We start from the raw sequence: 20,777 nt of genomic DNA on the forward strand, positions 1-20,777 counted from the left end.
AGCCCATGTCTGGCAGGGCAGAGACCTCGGGAACCCAAAGCACAGCCCCTCTGCCATCCCCAGGAATGTTTAGTTTCTCCCAGGTTCCCTGTCTCCTTTCTTCCATTTGCCTTATCTGGCAGGTAATTATCCTTGCAGCGGTAATTGCTGCAGGAGCCACATGGGATCCATAAGCTGCTAATGCTGGGGGACTTTTTACAAATAATCATAAGACCTGTACATCATTGTTGCTGATATTGGCATGATTATCCCTGGTGTAAAAAGCAGCCAAAATTGCCAAAAATAAGTTGCAGAAATGGTTGCATCAGCACAGACATGAAGAAAAAGTTTTCATTTCTGAAATCTTAAGAGGTTTTAATTGAGAGGAAATTGTATGAGTGAGTTACAGAATAAACCCAAACCTAAAGGGAGGGAAGGAGGAGGGAGGTGAAGCTTCGGTGTGGACACCACCCCACTGGGATTTGGGAAGCAGCTGCCGACAATGCGGCAGATCCGGGGGGGCTCAGCACTTCCCTGTGTGTGTACATGGTGCTTATCTAACAAGCCATTTCTTGAGCTCCAGTGATACTGCTACTTATATCATAAATTCAATGATCTTCACTTTACTGGCCATTAATCTGCTCCTTTTCCTGACAATTTTATACTCTTTTGATAAACTGTTAGTCTAACTGCACGGAAGAAACAATGTCAAGAGCTGTACCTTAGGCGTTCGCCCAGCTAATGAAGAAAATCCATCACAAGGAGAGTTTATCTATTGCTTTTCTGGATGTAAATAAAACATCAGGCTAATTTACTTCCATTAATCTCAAAGACCATTGCTACAACAATAATCCTATGTCAGAGCAGACTTTTTTCCCCCTTTTTCGCATAAATATTTAAGTAAGTACTGAAAGAATAAATAAATTGCTTTCTAAAAGCTAGATTATTTTTATATACAGAGATTTAACAATGAATTTGGATTTACTTGCTAGCTCGTGCCTGTCAGGCAGAAGTCAGCCCACGCTTCCCCTGTGCAGCACGAGGATGCTTGGGTGGGTTTTGCAGAGCACCCTGTGGGGACTCTGAGTGTCACCTGTGACAAGCCCTTAAGGGGAAGGAAGCACAAGGGTGGGTCATCATCTCACCCCCAAGTACCACCCCACTGGTGTCACCCTAGCCACGGGATGGGTTCAGTGAGTGCTGGGGCTGCCCTGTGAGGTCCACACAGGGCTACAGAAAAGACTACGTAGTGTCCTGTGTCCAGTTCAAGGAATGGCCCTTAAGTGCAGCAAATTGGCATTTAGTTTACAGAGGGTGAGGCCAGCAAAGCACTGGAGCAGGCTGCTGGAGGTGCCAGGGATCACCAGCTTTGGGGGCTAAGATCAGGCTGAACAGGAGCAGTGACACGGTGTGTGTCTGCACATGTGAGTGCGTGTGCTCGGCAGGCTGGGGCCAATCTGGCCCTGCCTTCCCACCCCCAGCCCTTTTTCCTGCCAGCTGAAAGGCTGTGCACAGCCAGAGAGCTGTGAAACATGGCTCGTGTCGCTTGAATCACTGCGGGATGAAGCAGTTCTCTCCCAGTGGAACTCCGTGCCTGTGCTCCCAAACGCTATTCCAAGCACATTCCAAGGTGCCAAGGGTGAGCAGGAGGGTGCTGCAGGGATCCCCCCTGTCAGGGAGCTCTTGTCACTCCACTGTTTTTTCCCTTGCTTAGCTGCTGCCTTCCTAAAGACAAAGCCATCCGACAGCCAACTTGGGCCACCTTTTTTTGTGACCGCACCCCAACACGATCTGTGATGATGTGCAGTAAAATTTGGTCAAACAGCATCCCTGCTCAGATGAAATCTAGTTTGCCAAGCATGGTCCCACAGGAATATTTCCAACTATAAAGTAGTTACAACCATAACAGTAAGTTTGTCACAGGAAATACGACATGCTGATAGCTGGAGCAAACTGAACCCAACACGACAGGGTAAAGGCTGACACAAGCAGGGCACAGGATCCCTCTGAGCAGCCATGACTGCAGTTCAGAGCCTGTGCTGGTTACATAGGCAAGCCCATGGAAAAATGGACTAATTAAAGAAGAGTAATGATCAGTCTCAGCAAGATCTTGGCTTTTGCTTCTCTCATTTATCCATACATGGCTCTTTGTTAAATCATGAGGGATTTTTATTCACATGTATAACTGCTTACAGATGTTCCCACATGAGTTTAGCCAGCAAACTCACATTACAACTAAAGAAATGCAAAAAAACCTCACTACCTTGTGCAATGTTAAGGTAGAGCAGATACAACCAGAGGCAAGGCAAAAGCTGCTGGTCCAGCTCAGCAATGTCCACAGCTTTGGCCACTGCACAGAGCCCCACCTGTCTCTTGATTCTTGCTGAGAACTTGGCTTACATGGATGAAAACCTCTCCTTTGATGAAATTTCTCACTTCAATGAGATAAAGCAAGACTCTGAGTGATGCTGTACATCGTAACTAATGCTCTTGTTACCTCACGTTTTTTCCCAGCATATTTTTTGAATTTAATTTTGTTACATTTAGTATCCTTTACTCCTACACAGCCATGCCTGGGTATGGCTTTTCATAGGACCCAGGATGAGTTATTTTTCTCTCTTTCAAGCTCACAAGCTAAGCTCACCTCCCAGTAATAAATCCTCATGATTCAGGCTTTAGCAGGGTTTCCATGACTGTCATCCATCTCATGGCACAGCAAATAGGGTGATAATTCACAGGGTGGAGAGAGTGCTGGGGGAAAGGCCCTCCCTGGCTAATTGGAGGGCAGGACTCCAGGAACAAGCTGATGACACTTTGCATGCTGCTGTGCCTGTGATGCTGAGTGCTGATGCTTCCTGAGAGCACTTGTGCTTGCTTGTTGATTCATGTCACCTACGTCTCGCTTCACCCTCTCTTCAGCAAGAGGGAAAAGGGGAAAAAAGGCAATTGCCTGTCCTTATCAGCATTTGTGTTAAAGCATCTCCTCAAACTGACATAGAGCTGGGAAGGATGGAGCAGGGAAGGTATCCACACCCAGCTTTTCCTCTCCCGCTGCATGGGGGGACGTGTTCTCCAAACCTATTACAATGGGGTAGCTGTACCATGGTGCAGCTGGGTGCCTATGCCAGTCTCACTGAGACTTTCCAAAGGCACAAGTGAATTGGAGTGCCTGAAGCAATGGATGGTCTGCCCATAGCACTGGAGAAATGGAGGCCTTTAAAAAGCCTTCTGGTGGCAAACCATAAACCCACAGGCCAGGAACTGACTGCTCCAGGCAAACACCGACTGCATGCCTCAGCTGGGAAACACACTGCAGGGAATGATGGAGCCCATCCCTGCATCTCTTTTCCTCCTGTTCATTTTGATTTTGAATTTTCTCTCAGCCCTGACACTTGAGGACCTGCCTAGCTGGGATGCTGCTGTGCTTCATCAGAATGGGCTGCTGGGAAAGAACCTGAGGGGTGACAGGAACAGGATGGACTCTGCCGGAGGTGCCTGCATGCTCAGAAAGCATTTTGCACTCGACTGCCTTCTGCTAAAATAGCTTGGCATTTTTGTTAAAACATATTTCTGCAAGCCTGGGGAAGAGTTACATGCAGTCATGCCCAGGAGAGCAGCCAGGAGTGTTTTTCAGAAGTGGGGTAGTTTTGCCTTTAATCCCCTGACAGTGAAGACAAAGAGTGAACGAGAGATTTAAATCTTCAAATCCGACACTGAGAGCATTGGCAGCAGCCCAGGCCCACCAGGGCACGTGCATGGACCATGGCACATGGCACACAGCACGTGGCCCTCCCTCGGGATGGTAACACGGGCTATGTGAGGGCAGCTGCTGCCCAGTGCTGCTGAGCTTCAAAGTCCTGCCTGGTCTCAGCTCCAGGCAGTGGCTCACACTCATTTCCAGGCACACATCACCTCTTCTGCAGGGGAAAGGCAGAGCTCAGCTCTAGTGTCTTGTCTTTGTTTAATCCACTTAGAGCTCCCTTCTGCTTTCCCCCTGCCTCTCTGTCCAGGATGTTTTGGAAATAGCAAAGGCACCATCAAAAAGCCCAGTACAAGCCATGGAAAGGCTGCCAGTGACTTCTTCCACAGCTTCTTTAACTCTTTCCAGGGTCCCTGTCAGCCATTCAACTGTCCAAGACTCCAGTTTTCATAGCTGCTGTTTGTGCATTTCTGTGTGTGTGAGTAAAGGCAACCAAAAAACCTCACGGATGTGCCCTCCCTTTGAAAATCCATGCTGAGACCATAACTTGATGACTGTTGCCTTTCTCAAGCAGTCGTGGGTTGTCTTAGGAGCCATCTCCTCCCTATCCTTCCTGCTCCCTGTGGTTCCATCTGCTTCTCCAGGTCATCCTACAAGGTGAGGGGAAACACCTTGTGGAGAGCCAGGCACCAGTGTGGAGCCTCATGACGTCCATGCTGAAGGCATGAGGCACATCCACGGCTGCTGGGATGTGCAGGGCGGGCACCATGAGCCAGCCCGAGGGCGGCTCAGCGCGGCGAGTCCTCGAACACCGTCAGGTTGTGCTCCTGGATGTGGCGCAGCAGGATCTGTGCCCGCCTGTCAATGGTCTGGAGCAGGGGTCTCAGCCCCTCGGCGCCCCCCTGGCTCTCCCAGAGCTCCCGGTCCAGGCGCAGGGACTGCAGCAGCAGGCTCTGCAATCTGCCCGACCGCAGCGTGGCCACCGCCGCCGCTGGGAAGCTGCAGGGAGGAGCAGAGACAGGGAGAGAAGGGGTTATCCAGGGAAGGCTGAGCAGCAGAGCACTGGAGCAACGATGCTTCCAGAGGAAATGTTCATGCAGGACAAGGAGCCTTCTGCCTAACTCTACCCATGGTGAGCATGCAGGATAGCTCCATCAGACCCAAACAAATTCCAAATCAAGAGGCCCCTAGTATGCCAAAATGCCTCATGGGCAATGGCGCAAGAAATGCTGAAATATTGGATTATTCATTATTTTTGTGCAGCTGCCAATTAAAGAGGGGAAATAGGGTTTGGAGCCTGCCATCAGCCACCCAGAGCAGAACAAAGAGTTAGTTTCAGGGCAGGGGCACGTGGGATGTTTTTGAGAGCGTAGCCACCCACCCTGCTCTGGGGACATCCAGAACATCCATCCCCATTTGGAGGGATGCCCCATCAGGGAGGCCAGAAGCAGCAAGAAGGTGAGCACACACAGGGCTGCTGGACATCCCCTGTGTGCCAGCTCAGCCCTTGCTCAGCACGTGCACATTGCTACCTGTCTATGCCTTGCAGGAGCCTGAAGTTGAGCTTCTCCTCAGGGTGCTGTGGCCTGCCCGCGTTGTCGATGAACACCAGGCGGGACGGCGCGCTCCTCCGGACCTGCCAGCAGGATGACAAGGAGACGTTCACCCACTGCAGAGTCACCAGTGTGGGGGTTTAGGCTGCTTTTTAATGCAGTGAGAAAGCCTGAGAGTATTTGGGGAAAAGCAGATGCCAATGTCTATGTGCCTCCAAGCCTGGGCATACCTCCCAGCAGGGACCCAGCATCACCATGGGACTTACATTCCCTTTGCTACCACCTCAGCCCTGCAAGTGCCTCCCAGGCACCTCTATGTTAGCCCCAGAGCAGCCCTTGGACAGCAGGGACACATACCAGGATGTGAACCAGGACCAGCTCTGCTGGATTCCGACACTTCTCGTGGAGCATCTCCTCCACGCAGGGCTCAGAGGGATCAGGCTGAAACCCACAGCAGTAGCGGTCCAGGCGGTCATGAACCTGCAGGAGACATTTGGGGACCTTAACAGGGACATGTGCCTGGGATGGGGAGGTCCTGTTGTGAGTTGTTCTTGTACAGAGGAAAATGAAACATTTCTAGGGATCCTCAGGAGACGTGCAATGGAAAAGCTGCACACAGTGGTGAGTGAGAGGAATGGAAGCACACATGAAAAACCTCTTTGGCATGAAGAAGGTGATGACAAAGGTGATGGTGACAGGTTTTCTGCTGGAGTTCAGACACCTGGTACCTCCACATTCTGTATCTGCACAGACTGAAGGGGTTGTGCTTCCAGCTGAAATGAAGACGTACACGATGATGAATGAATTAAAAAAAACAACAAAGCACCCAAGGAAACCTAGAGTCTGTAACCTCAAAAATAATTTATTTTTCCAAGTCCTGGTGCTCTGTATGATGGTTTCATCTGGTTCCTGTCACATATGCAACCTTTCATCCATTCCTAAGGTAACCTGAGCAGCTCTCAATGGAAAGATGAATGGAAAAGTATCAGCAAGGGAAAAAGTGGTCTGTGCATACAGAGCAGAGCATGCCTGACATTTAAGCTGGGCCACGGTGACTTGTTTCAACTACATTTGTGTTTAATCATTTGCAGGTGCTGCTAAGGCTCCATGTCATCCAGGCTGTCAAACCTCTTACTTCCCATCCCGTTTCTCTGCAGAAACCTTGGAGCTGCTTGACAACTTCCAGTGTTTCAACCACACCTTTGGACGAATGAAGGGCTTTTAAAAGACATAGATCTCTGCCAGACCTGGCCGCAGTATTTATGGAGCTTCCTCAGCTTTGTCAGAAGCAGCTGGTACACCCTCTGGGCTGATTTGTGGGGCAGACAGGACCTTGGCTGTCAACAGACCTCCCCATGGCTGTGTGTTGACATGACCCTGTAGGGGAGCTGCCTCACCTCCTCCCAATCTCAAGGCCTGTTTACAAAAAAACCCCATGTATATATATGTTCCTTTAAATATATATGAAATATATAAAAATATGTATAAAGTACAAAATAAATGTATTTTCTGGTTGCAGCATGAAAATGCCCGACTCACTGATTTGCTCAGCATTGCTGGTGCCAGCCCAGGAGGCAGGGCTCGGGGTGCAGAGAGGCTCCTGGAGCCACTGGGAGGGCTGGAGCAGGTCTCAGGTGATCCAGAAGGGATCTACAGGTGACAACGAGACAGAAGCCAAGGGACCCACAGAGACTGCCTATTCTCTTTGTCCTGGTAATTAGCACAAGTTATCAATTACAGGCTGTGCTTTGACACAGAGCTCAGTCTGAACCCAAACACTGACCAAGCACTGGAAAAGATCTGCAGGGAAACACAAATTGTGATCTCCATGGCCATTCCATTCATAACCCTTTGAAAAGAAGGATTAGTCCCACACTGGAGCCTCTCAAATCTCTCTGTGTTCTGAGGTTTAATGAAGAAATCAGGTCAGTATTTCTCCATTGGGAGACACTTCAGTGAAAAAGTGCTCGAGCCTCTTGTCACAGAACGCATGGAAACAGAAGAAATATCACATTGCCTCCGTGCATCTCTTCCATCTGCCTGCTGGAGAGCTCAGCACGCCAGTTTCTCTCACCTGCTCTGTTGTTTTGCAGGCTGAACAGAAGGTGAAGACAACCTGAGAGAACTTACAGAGACATTAAATAGGCTCAGCACTCCCCTCACCCACCCATGAGCACCTGCGAAACCAAGGTGGGTTGGTGCTGAACTGGTGATTGGTGCTGGGGTGTGAGGTGGAGCAAGATCTGGTGTCCAAGTGGAGCCCCAGGAGACGGACCAGATGGCTGTGGAAATGCTGAGAGTGCCCTGACGTGCTGACAAGCCCTCCCTCCCATGGCCCTCCCCTGATTTTTTGGTATTAATTTTTTCTTTACAGAGCCTAAACAGCTCAAATTCATGGGAATTTTGGTATTATTGCTAGGACATAAATACGTGAGCCACACCTTTTCCCGTCCAAGCTCAAACACTACCAGAAGCTCACCTTCAGCCCCTCTTATGCCCATCCTGGGGCATCCCCTTGCATCTGATAGGTTTTTCCAGTTATGATTCAGCCTGGGATGGCTTCCCCAAGGGAAATTTTCCTTCCCCTCCCTCTGGCTGGGAAGAGGGTGTCCCAGGGCAGAAACGTGCCTGCTGAGTTGATTTAGATTTGGCCGTCTTTAAGTGCAGGACAAAGCGATCAGCAGCTGCCCCTTTTCCACCAGGCTTGGCATTTTGCCCCAATAAAACTTTGCACATTATTGGGGGGTTTCCTTATGGCAAATACCAAGAGAAATTAACATAGAAGAAGCCAAATGATAAGAGAAATAGAAGAAAACTACCAAGATTTCAGTGCCAATGTACAACAGGGCTCAAATCTCACCAACTTCTCTGTCCCCAGCAAGGGTGGGAGATGCTAAAGCCATTTCTGAAAGATGCTACTCCACTTCTATAATACCCTCTTTACCTTTATGTGACTTGTTCTGCATGGGAGGATTTCCTTAGAATTATTGAGGAGACCCTGTGGATTGCCCTTGAAAATATCATTGCACTGCTTCAGCCCTTGGGGAGGAACTCTCCTTAGAACTAGATACTTTCTCCTGCAGTCTCAGCCTTTCCACTGCACTCAGCAGTCTTTTGCAAGGGAAGGGGATTGGTTAATCTTCTCATTTCTCTTGTTGTTTCAGCTAAAATATTTTCAAGCCCAGCCAGGACACCTCCACCTCTGCCAGCCATAATTGTAAAAAAAGAGAAAGAATAAGGAAAACATATTTTAGTAGTTTTGGGTTTTTTTATTTCTTCCCTTTTTTATTTGTATTAATACTTGTCCTTTCAGGCAGTTTTGTCTGATAACCAGCCCCCAGGTTCCTAAACAGGCTTTCTTTTTCTCCACAGAAATCACTTTTGCCTCCTCACAGCTGCCCTCCAAGACCTGATAACTCTCTGGGATACTGTTGTAATCCCTTGTAGCAGCAGGGTATGATTTTCCAGACAGAAGATTAAGTGCTATTAATGCTGAGGAGGAGGAAGGCAGTGCTGTCCAAGGCATGGCTCCTTATTTCCAATGCCAGCAGCACATCCCTGAGTTTGGATGCGATGGGGCTGGTGACAAACATGCTGCTTATCCCTAGGGATGCCGTAGGGATGTCCCTTGGGATGTCCCAAGCCTCTGCAAGCACAAAATAAAAAGCAGAAAGCTCTCCCACGTGAGGACAGACTCACCACAACCTGCCTGGCAAGTGCCAAACATGGGCCATACTCAGGCCAAAGTGCTTCTGCACCAAGTTCTGCTGCTCCCCATCAGCTGCAGAGTGAAAATACACCCCAAGAAACCACACCTGACGTGACCCCGCAGAACAGGAGACCGTGGTCAGACAATAGAGGTGCACGTGGAAGGGGACCCAGGTGCCACAGCTGGTGGGACAGGCGGCCTCAACCACCACAGCCCTACCTGGAGAAGAAAGTCAAAGAGGGCCAGGCGGCTCCACTCGCTGTGTGGGATGCTGGAGCAGGGAGCGTCCTTGGACACAGGCATCGGTCTGTGGAGCTGCAGCATCTCCTGGTACTGCAGCCATCCCAGGGCACAGGAGTTCTGGTCATTGTTGGCATCCTCCAGGTGCTGCAGGTCAGGAGCCCACCAGATGATGGGCCGCAGGGTGCCATCAGTGTAGCTGTAGGGCAGGAGGCGGCTGCTGAAGCGCCGGGCCACGGCGGGCAGGCTGCGGTTCAGCCCCAGCACCCTGTCCAGGTGGAAGGCCAGCACCTCGTACAGGTCCCCGGGGCGCTTGATGAGCCCACAGCGCCCATCCTGGCAGTCTCCTTCCGGGCTGGCTGGCAAGACATCCCCCTTGGCATCTCCCCTGGCATCCCCCACGGCACGCAGCCTGACTCGCATGATTTGCCCGTGGGCGGGGACGCGGGTTTTGGAGACCACCTGCCCGCTGGACAGCAGCCACATCTTCTGGAGGTCGTCAGCAGAGAGCCAAGGGGCAGGGTCCCTCTCCAGCCCCCGCCGCCTCCTGCCCCGGCCAGGGCCCTGCTCCTGCGGCAGGCGAGCGCGGGGCCCGGGGGCCCTTCTTCTGTGGGCTTGTCCTCCAGACAGGGGGGCAGCCACCTCCCTCGGGGGCCCTGGAGGGGCCGAGGCCGGCAGCGGGAGCAGGGAGTGCTCCGGGGGTGGGGGCAGGTGGATGAGAGCCAGCAGGGCCAGGGCCAGCAGCGCCCCGACAGCCGCTGGGGCTGGGGGCTTCATCCCCGTCCTTCGCCAGGGTCGCGGGGCCTGCGGGGACAGAAAGGGGACAGAATGGCGCTGGAGTGTAGCTGCAGGCAGAGCCCTCGGTAAGGCTTGCTCTGGAGAAGCAGCCCCTCTGCTTGTGTGATCCCTGCAAGAGGTGTTCCATTGTGGCAGCAGGGTTATGGCTGGTGCCTTGATTTGTGCCAGAAATTAGCTGCAGTCCCTTCAGAAGCAAATCAGAGCACGGGCTCACTCCCCACCCAGAGGCTGCCATATCTGCAACACTGAGGTACAGGATGGCTTTATGGGCAATGAATTTGTCACGGTCAAATATTTCGCTTTAAAGACCCAAGAAATGAAGAGGGGAAAAAAAAAAAAAAACACCAAACTAGAGCAAATTCCTCTCTAGATGTGAACACTTTCCAGTTCCTAAGAGGTTTTATTTTTCAGACCTTACCCTGGGCACTGCCACTGGTTCCTATTCTGGTTGCACACTGAACCCATAAGGTGAATATCTCAATGTGTGCTGAGACAAGGCCTCTGGAGCTCTGCCCATCGCTGTATCCAGCAAAAGCACGGCGGCTCCAAGTGTCAGTCAGGACCTGTGACTGACTATGTTTTAAACAAAAGGGTGCAAACTCCTGGTGGCCTGGAACATCTCTCCAGGAAGACAGGCTGGGAGAACTAGGGTTATTCAGACTGTAGAAGAGAAGGCTCTGGGAAGAACTTACAGCACCTTCCTAAAGGAAGGAGCCCACAAGAGAGCTGGAGAGGAATTTTTTACAAGGATGGATGTGGAATGACAGAACAAGGGAAAAGGACTTTGAAAGAGAAGTTCGGATTAGATATTAGGAAAAAATTTTCCCCTGTGAAAGTGTTGAGGCATTGGAACAGGTTGCTCAGATAAGCTGTGGAGGCCCCATTCCTGGCAGATGGCAAACATTCTCCAAGCCAGTCCAGTCCCTGGACCATGCTGCACCCATGCCTCATTCACTCGGGTTTGGGCAGCCTCACACACTTCAGGAGGTAGGAGCCACAAAAAGCACCTTGGCACCGTTTCTCTGCTTTCAACAGGCATTTCCAAGCAGCTCAAACCCACATTGGAAGTCAAGGAGATGGTCAAGTGGATACATTTTTTTCCAATTATTTATTTTGGAAGCACAAGCATATCCATGACAGACACAGCAGGACAATATATTGCCAAAGAAGGGATAAGAGACTGTTTATAAGAGGAAAAGCTTGAAAAAAAGAGCTAAAAAGCTGAGGAGGTGAGAGCCAGCAGCCAGAATTACTTCCAGAAAGCAGCTGGGCAAGCAAAAGCATTTCCAGCTGTGGGGCTTTTAGGACCACAGGCTCCCAGTGACCACATGGACTCACCACCAGCACAACTCTGCCCCATGAGCAGCTGCCCCAGGCAACCCCAGTGCATGAGCATATGAGCTGACACAGCACTGACCAAAAATCCATCAGGTTTTATGTCCTCAGCTTGGGGAGACTGCTTCAGGCAGTCCCCTGGTGAGGAGCCACATCCCTTGCAAAGACACTGCATCAGCTGAGGTGGGTAAGAGGAGCCACTGGCTCACCTGCCCCAACCATAGGGGTGTTCCTTCCATGCCTCCCTTTCAAGGACTGAGCAGATTTAATGCAGTTTATAAGAGCTATTGATGGTGCACTTGGAGTGATTCAGCTTTATAGCTCCCACTTAATTGCTTCTCTCCCAGAAATACAATGTAGTGCAGCAAAATATATCTGCTGGGCTGAATGCTCTTTTTCAGACAGAGTTTACACCAGCCTCTGCCAGGAACCTGGGGCTGCCTGGTACAGGTCTTTGGGACCTGCCAGGGGACCTCTGCTTTATCTCTTCCCAGAGTGGAAAGAACCTAGTCCAGGGTGAGACTGTCCAGAGAGGGATGTCCTGTCCTAGATCACCAGCAGGGTTATTCAAGTCTTGGCATTAACTGTCCTAGGCATCAAACTACATGGCTAAATCATTGTCTTAGGTGCCTCTCTGAGGTGGGGGGGGCATGAGCACCCCTAAGCACCCTGAGGGGCAGCAGGACTTCAGTCAAGAGGCTGGTTGTGATCCCAGCTCTCTCCCACTTGAATGGGATAATGATTTGCTGTGGATCCACAGCCAACGCCAAGTGACACAGGCAGCACCCAATCTCAGCTATTCAAAACCTTCCTGACCCGGATTTCAAGCAAATTCTGCAGAGTGCAGATGCACATTCTTTCCCAAACACCTGCAATCCATGTCTGGCCTCCCGAGCAAGAGTTTAGGGGAGGTGCAATGTCAAAATCCTAGTTTAACAAAAGTAACTCTGTGGCATATAAAGGGCTGATGCTGGTATCCTGATACCCACTCTCCTTTCTAATCATCACTGTAAGTGCCTCACAGTCTGTTCCTCTGGCCTCAAAGAATGCTGAATTAACAGCAGTGATATCTATGGCATCATTCCCAAAGGATAGGGCTAACTGTAAATCTCAGTATTCCTATCTGCATCGAGCCAAGTCCTTTCCCAGTCTGTGCTTTCTTGGGCATGTTTTCCTGGTACCTCCCCTGTCCCACCCTTCTGGAGAGACACAGCCCATCCCAGTCTCACCAAAACCCTCGTAACCCTTTTCTTCAGCACAGAGGATTTTCAGGGGGATTGATTTTGTTATCCAGCTGATAATAACCCTCTGGTTGCTTATACCTTCTCTGGGTATCTAAAAAGCCTGTCTGCCAAACCTTCCAGTATCCTGGGGGAGGAATGCATGTGGGAGCCACATGGAGAACCTTCAAAGCACTGCAGGAAAAATGCTTTTTAACCCACAGCCAGAGAACAGAGTATGCCAAATGGATGGCAATGATTGCTGGGTTTTTAATGTCAAGTCAGTTTACAGTCCAAGTGGTTAAGGAATCACTATTATCCAAACCCACTTTGTCTTCCTTGTCAGTGAGCTCGGGTTTGGGCATCACAAGTTGGAGCGCCATTGCTTTCCCACCCTGAACTCCAGACCCTGGGCTGTGAAGATGGGCAAGGGCCAGCGCAGGCTCCCTTCTCCAGTGCTGTTTCCCTGCCACATCAACAACAAAAAGAAACAAAAAAGGTGCAAGTACAGTCTCTTTGTTATTTCTGGTAGTTGATATTGCAAATTTAATAATAACCTGGGTGATAAAACATTGCAGAAATAATACTGTATTTACAAGCCCTGGGTAAATACTATTCCAAAGAGTGTTTCTCTGAGCCCATGCTGTAAAAAAATGCTGCAGTTTAAGCTGTGGCTTCGATTCAGCTTGAAATGCAAACCATACGTACAGCTCTGCTTTGCCAGGCTGACATACTGACAGTACAGCATGTCTTTGCCAGAAATTAGGTCCTTTTCCCAGCAGGCTAAATCCATAAAAAGGCTTAAGAGAGGTACTACTTGTTCCAGGATGCCAATAAGTAAATAATATATATTCTCACTCATCAGAGGGACATACAGCACAGCCCAGGCTCTGAAGGCACAGCAGAGAGCTGTGCAGCTTTGATGCTAGGAGATAAAACTTTCTAAGTCTAGTGGGGGGTGAGGTGGGGGAGGATTATCCTTGACATTGTATTCCCAGGACACTTGAACCTTGGCAGAATTTGAAGCAGAGAAGCCTGTTTTCAATTTCTTTTCGAAGTGCGTCAAATTGGCTTTGTCGAGCTTGAAAGAAAAGAAAAACAAACCCCAAACTTCATTATCCAAGAATGTAAGAAACAGCCCTGAGACTTGAAAGACGACACGGAAATACGTGGCTGTTGAAAACTGGATTGATTCCTTCTTTCCTCTGGCATGCAAAAGAGCCCTCCTGCCCCTGCACTGGCACTGCAAGACACCTTCAGCAGTAAATCCCACTGTCCCAAAGAGGTGCCCAAAGGAGCCCGGGTGGCTCCGCCATGGCCGTGTCACTCTTGGCCACCCCCCTGCCCTAGACTCCCAGGCTCAGAGGACTTTGCCAAAGGCAAAAGCAGGTTAGAGGCAGGCCCGTGCATTTCTCTGGGCGCACACTGAACGGGGTGCACTCTGCACAGGGGGTGCAGCACACAGGGCTCTGCTCACCCTCCCAGCCCCGCGCTCGCTGCCCGCCCAATGAACCGCAAAACCGCCTGGGCAGCAGGAGGTGCAGCCTGCCGTGACCAGCTTTAACAAAGACTGCTTGAAAAACAAGTGGGAAACCTCCTCTGCCTGCCCCCCATCTCTGGGAATGTCTCCAGAGCCTTGCACCCACAGATGGTGCTCGCAGCAGCCCCCGGTGCAATGGGAGAGCAGGCACATCCATCAGACCTGGGATTGGATCGGCCTCTTCCTCTTCTTATTGTGCTGGAGGTTTTCTTTGTTTGTTAAGGGCATGGCATGTGGGCTGGAGACCTATAAGCATGCAGAGGATATGGAAGGAGACAAAACCTCTTCATCCCCGGAGTGACTCCAGGCAAGTCTGAGCAGAAGGAAGTGCTTGGCAACGTCCGTGGCCCATCATTCAAGTGCATAAATGCCTTCCTATATTATCCTGCTCAGGGAAGATAGATGGCTGGCAGAGTGGGAATTTAAAGACTGCTATTAAATGATGATTGCCAGTCCCAAAGGTAGCTCTGGCTCAGAGTGGCTCCCCAGGAGGGCAAGTCTGCTGTGGTCCCCTAGCACATGGGGACAGCTCCACCAACACTCGCCTGTACCCACATGGCCATGGGGCACGAAGAATGACAGCCCTTCATTTGTCCCCACGATCCATCAAAAGGGCTGCAATTCCTAGCAGACCCACATCAGCTTTGTATCTGGGCTTTTTCCCCCAGAGATGAAGGTTTTTTCCCTCAAAAATGCCCTTCCAGGGGGAAGAACCATGACCCCACTGCATTTCTGCAGACACCCTGAAGACCATCCTGCTTGGCTCCAGGACAGGGATGTGGCAGGTAGGCCATGCCCATCTGCTCAAGGTGCTCCTCCAGCCCCACTTCCACACAAGTGGCTTGGGAAGCTCAAGCCAGGCACTGAGAAGGTGGGAAGTGGGATTGCTCCCATAAAGCCTAAGAAACAGAGTCACAGCAAACGCTGGGTCAGCTGAAGGTGGGGAGATGGGAGATGGGTGACACATCACCACATGGTGCTGGGTCCTTCCCTGCAGAGTCAGCAAAGTCCTCAGAGCTGACACACAAACCTCCCCACCAACATGTCCAAAACCAAACCAGAAAATGACTGAGTTAAATTGCCTGGGATGAAACCTTAAAACATGCTGTACTTTGCTAAATTTTGGATAGTCTGCAAAGTTTTTGGGATCATTTACAGCCTAAGTGCAAGACAAGCGTGCTTTGCACTAGCAGAGGGCAGCACTCTGGCAGCAGCATAAATGGATCAGTGTTGGCCCTGTTCAGTCTGAGCACAGACTTCAAAGGGATGGTGCCAACACACCACCTTTAACTTCTCAAAAAGAGCTGCCTTCACAGCTCTTCCCAGTTATCACTACAGCCTTGGGGCAGCAAATTACAAAAACCTGGAAACCTTCAAGCTCCACAGCCTCTCTCTACTAATAACCTGCTGTGTCCTTGGCTCCAGGCCCTGCATCAGCTCCTCAAGCTTTTTGCTTCCCAGGATGAAATGTCCTGTTTCTTGCTCTAAACCTTCCACCCAGAGTGACTATTTCCAGTTTTTGGGAGGCTCCTTTCCCTGGAGGTTCTTCTCTGCTCAGCCATAGGCTAAGCACAGCCCCTTCTCACACATCCACCATCAAAAGGACCATTTTGAACAAACTCTTCAGCCAGAGCTGCAAACTGCTCTGCTCAACAGTGCTATTCCCATTGCACTGTCTGCTCCCAGTTGAGTTATGCACCAAAGAAGTACAGCAGAAACACAGGCTTGTAAACTCCTCGCCCTCTCCAGGAGCAGCTTACAAGAGTGGCAAGACTCCCAGCATCCCAAATGTCCTGCTCAGTATCTCTGAAGAAGAAAGAGCTGAAGCAGGAGACAGAGGACACACCTTGAAGGAAACATGGCCAGCACCTGGCTGGAGGACACCACGCCATGGGCTGCAGCTGATGCACTCAAGGTCAGGGCTGCTGCTTGGGGGGACTCAGAGGGGATACACACCTTGTCCTGCACCTGGTGTGGACTAAAGCTCTGCAGGGTAGCAGCAGGGACCTGCTTGTCTTGCGATGACATTGTCCTTACCCCCAAACAATGTGATTTTCACTGAGCAAAAGGAAAGATTCACAATTCTCCTCACTCCCACTGTGTAAATCTCAGCTTGCAGACAGTTAATACACAGTTCTGTGTGGGATGGACAGGTGCTATCTTGTTTCATCTTGGTGCTATGTACAGCTCAGGACCACTCTGGTTTGATCCCAGAAGTCATCACAAAGCACCACAAAAATAAGCAGTCTCCAGGATGCCACACTTCTGCTCAAAGTAAGCAAACTAAAAGCTTTCAGATGCCTTATCTTTCTCAACTATTTAAGTTCAGAGTCAGGACTTTTACTGCAGACTCTTGCACTTATCTGGATCTTCTACTTCTTGGAGACACATCTCCCTAGAGATTGACGGAAGTCTTTCAGAACACATCACTGAGATGCACAGGTCTGCTGTCATTTGCATGTGCAAATATCTCCCTTACTTTTCACCACTGAAAGTGATATCAACCTGCACACAAATCATGCAGATCACTGAGGACCTGAAACAGCATCCCATGTTCACAGGGGACAGTGAGGACCTGGGCAGCCCTGAATGCACGACTGTCCTACTATCCTCAGGGGACAAGGGAGGTCCTCCTCATCTTCCCTCCTCTCTCTCTGCTCATTCCTCTAACCCTCACACTTACACGAGAGCAGCACAACCTAGAAATTCCTGGCAGGGACGTCAAGGAGGGAAAGTAGCAGTTTTGGGAGGCTGTTGCTCCCTCCCTCCACCACTGCCATGCAGGCTCCTGCCAGGTTTCCCTTTTCCCCCTCCCCTCGTCCCAGTTTCCCAGCCAGCCTGCTGCACTCAGCTCTGTGAGTTTTCAGAGCAGTTTTCCCATCTGCCTGCTGAAGCAGCAAGCAGGGGGCCCCTTCCCCAGTGAAACAGATGTGGTTTGCCTTTGTTCAACATCTGTGCCTCATGCCCCACTCATTTTGAACAGTCTTGCCTTTGTTTCTGAGGGCTCGGATGGGGGATGCTCTGGAGGAGGGCAGCAGCCCCTGGCCCGTGGGCTGGACTCCTTCCCTTCAAGTCCCACACACAAACTGCCTCCAGCCTTGAGTTTCTTCTGGGGAAGAAGAATGTGCTTTGTTCCTGCGGCATTCTGGAGCTGATTGTCCTGCTCCTCAGCAGGTTCCAGCCACAGACCATACTTAGGAGCTGACTCCTTTGGCATGTCCAAACCCACCGATGTAAGAACTGGAATCTGGGAGCCATGGACTCCCTTCCTCATGATTCCCCTCACCCTTCTCTTGCTGCACCTCTGGGCTGCTCACCAGCTCTGGTTTGGCATCCCCAGAGAGGCTGTGCTGCTGCAACTCCTCTGCACATATCAGAGGGAAAGAGCAGAGGTGCTGCAAAGCCATGTCCCTCTTGCAACGTGTTCTGGGCTGTATTTAATATGGGGAGGAATACATTACAATAAAATCACATTTATTTCCTCCTCCTCCTCTTGATGAGTTTGCCAATCCTGCTTGTGACTGTCTGGAATGCTGCTAAAACTCTCCCACATTTTGGCATTTGGTTCAGTTTTATTTTTTTTATCAGGGGTCATGTTTTTCCTATATTTTGGGGAGGAGGGATTTTGATCCACTTATTTTCAGTTTTCTTTTCTAACTGGTGGACCAGCACCAGGGAACAGGAATGCTTGCTTGGTGCCCAGTGGGGGCTCACAAAACCCTCTTTGGGGTGTTGGCAAGGAGTAGCACTGGATTCCCTCACTGGAGTTTCAGTGGAGGTTGCCCAAGTCAGACAGTTGGGTTTCCCTGAGCTGACTGTCAGGTTTTTCCCCTTCCTGGAGAGCAGGAAAGTGCATTCGTGGGATTCCAAAGGGGAGGGAGCAGGAGGAGGACAGCGGGGCCTTTCAGCCCTGTGGGCTTTCTTCAAAACAGAATTGTTCATACCAGCCCCGGCCTCAGCTGCAGAAAGGCAACCCTATTTTTCTCCTGTTAAGCCATTACAGTTAAAAGAGAAAAAAAGGGGAAGAAAACTGCTTGCCACTTGGCTCTGAATGCTGCCTGTGTCCTGCAGACCCCATCCTGGGCAAAGGCTGCTGGCAGCCACTCCCAGCCTGCTTCTTCTCCTAGCAAAACCCATGGGGTGAGCAACCAGAGCAAATGTAGTGTAAGTGGTGGTGCAGCCAGGCTCACAGAAAAGGGGCTTTTCCTTCAGGGCAGGGCAAGTAGCCACAGGTGGGCTGGAGTTACTGACCATTAGAAAAGAAGGGGTAATTGAGGCACTTGGAATCTATGCCAGGGATTAACACAGTGTAATCAGCCCCTCGTATTTAGAGTGCCTCATACTAGGCAAACAGCAGCAACTGGAAACTACTCTCTGGCAGATTTTGAAGCCAGAAGAAAGAAGATGTTTCTGTAGTGCAGTCATCCCCCAGCCCTCTCTGCTGCGGCAGGTCGGGCGTGAGCGGCGGCCGGATCCGACAAGAGCAAGCGTGCTCTCCATGCCAACACAGAGCTCGCAGCTGCCATCCCTCTGGCTTTCTGCAAGGGGGCACCCTCCTGGCGGTTTTGAAAGGAGTCAAAAACCATCTCGAGCATTTTGTTTGGGGTTTTGCGGCAAATGAAGCAACGAGGTGATCAGCTGGGGGCATAGCCTGGATTTATTCCTCATGACCACCACTGCCCTGCCTGCAGGTGCCCAGAGCAAGTCCAGATTACAGGTAAAATCAAAACAGTCAATGCAGGAGCTCACAAAGGGGAAAGGACTGCAGAGGCAGACCTTCCTTTGCCAAGGCAAAATGGAAATCTTGGCAAAAAGTGAATACCCCACTCTCACATGGGAGACCACACCACGTACCTGGCTTTGAAAGGCTGTACAGGCTTTGAAAGGCTTCACAGTAAAGGCTTGTACAGAAAAATGTTAGTGCAGACAAAAGGCTGGTATGGGAGAGTTGCCTTGCTTTTCCCTTTCACAGAGAGGAGTTATCTCCAAACCCAAAATGGGTGACATGAGCCCCAGCCTTGCAATTTTTTCCTGCTGCTGAAGTTCATTAATTAAGAAACCCAAAGCAGCCTATGCAAACTGCAGGATGGAAAGTGTAAAGCATGGCACTAGTGATCCCTGTATACAAACACACTCCAGTGAAGGCTGGCACAGCAGCACTGTCCCTGGGGATGCTCTGATTCATCGGCACACTCTCAAGGACATAAAAATGCCTCAGTGACACAAATGACCAGTTTCTGGCAGCAGCACCAAGCATCTTCTCAGCTCATCCATCACAGGTTTGCAATCCCTGCCCAACACAAGCTTGGCAAGGGCTGAGGTGGTGAAGCAGGGACAGAGCGCCCTTCCCCAGTGCAAACTTCCTGGTGGGGCAGGGGTAATGGGGCATGAGGGACCATCCCAGCTCAGCTGACGTGTGCTTGCTCAGATGGGTCTGCCAAGGGAGGTTCTAAACTGGAGCACTAAAAGTAGATGACATGGAACACCACCTAAGGTTTGGAGCACGCTACAGATGTGGATAAACCTTCTGATGCTGGGGAAGCACAGCATTTCATGGGGGGGAGGTGAAGTTTTCCCATGCCAAATTGGCCGATTTCGTGGCTTTTTGATGGAAGTGCTGTGCTTTGTCAGGACCAAGCAGAAAGCACAGAGTGGCTCGCCGTGATCCCTGTCTGCCCTCGGCTGCTGCTCCCCACGCTGTTGGCTGCCTGAAGCGGTGCCACCTGGCCGCTCAAAAGAGGAGGGTTTTGGCTGAGGGAGTGAAATCACCTCCCTGGCTGACAGCAGGGCTTTAGCTACAGCAGCCCCAGGCACTGCCCTCAGGGGCATCCTGACAATCTGCTCTGCCCATCCCTAGAGCATTCCTGCAATCTGCTCGGTCCATCCCAATGCTTTTAAGGACAGAGCAGTGCTACGGCCGCTCCCCGCCTTGCTTGGCTCACCGCGCTCTGACCCTCCGAGCGCTCCGGCACAAGAGACATCCAGGATACGCCGCTGGACCTCACATCCCATGGGGCAAACCCAGCGTTGCTTCCCACCATCAGCTCAACAAGGAGAGCCCTAAGTCCTACCATGTCTCGCAGCAGCAGCCGACGCGCTCTTCCTCATGTGCTTCTCTGGGCGACACGGCACACGGTCACCTCCTGAGCCGGGTGCCGGCCGCCTGTGGCACTTCCATACCACACCAGGAACCCACACAGAACATAAAAAAAAAAAAAAACTAAAAAAAAAAAAAAAAAAAAAAAAAAACAAACAAAAAAAAAACAAAACAAAAAAACCCAAAAACTTTTATAAAAAATTATCCAGCAACTACTGTGTCTGCTTTCTCTCCCCAGGCCATCAATCCCAGGCGGGGGCTGTCACCCAGGGGTGCCCCTCCGGGCTGCCCACAGTCCCTGCTGCCCAGCCCCGCATTGCAGGGGCTGCAGGGCTCCTGTCACCACTCCCCAGCGGGTGCCGCCGCTCCCCCCTGGGCGGGAGGACACCCTTCAAACTTCAGCTGTGAGTTTTCAAACTCTGCCTCATCCCAGACCCACCTCCCTGTGAGGAGGGGAGTGGAGAGGCTGGGAAGGGGGGAACAGGCATTTGAAAAGTCTCTTTTTCACAATAAAAGCCCTTCTTGCTGCTTTTCTGCTGGCTTTTTTTTTTCATTAGCAAGGGCAAATTTGAGTCAGAAGGAGATGAAGATACATGTGCTCCTCCC

At 50.8% G+C, this 20,777-nt stretch overlaps 1 protein-coding gene across 1 annotated transcript; it reads right to left on the reverse strand.

The window, feature by feature from the left end:
• Positions 1-327: 327 nt before the first annotated feature.
• On the reverse strand, positions 328-20,316 carry GASK1A (golgi associated kinase 1A). Its single transcript, XM_059847148.1, has 5 exons — positions 20,146-20,316; positions 9,161-9,985; positions 5,590-5,712; positions 5,212-5,315; positions 328-4,678 (listed from the first exon to the last, which is right to left on the reverse strand). The coding sequence occupies exons 1-5, from the start codon at positions 20,146-20,148 to the stop codon at positions 4,468-4,470; spliced, it is 1,266 nt and encodes a 421-aa protein (XP_059703131.1). The 5' UTR covers positions 20,149-20,316; the 3' UTR covers positions 328-4,467.
• Between the last annotated feature and the right edge of the window lie 461 nt (positions 20,317-20,777).

This window comes from Haemorhous mexicanus, chromosome 1 (assembly GCF_027477595.1).
Source record: "Haemorhous mexicanus isolate bHaeMex1 chromosome 1, bHaeMex1.pri, whole genome shotgun sequence".
NCBI lineage: Eukaryota > Metazoa > Chordata > Aves > Passeriformes > Fringillidae > Haemorhous > Haemorhous mexicanus.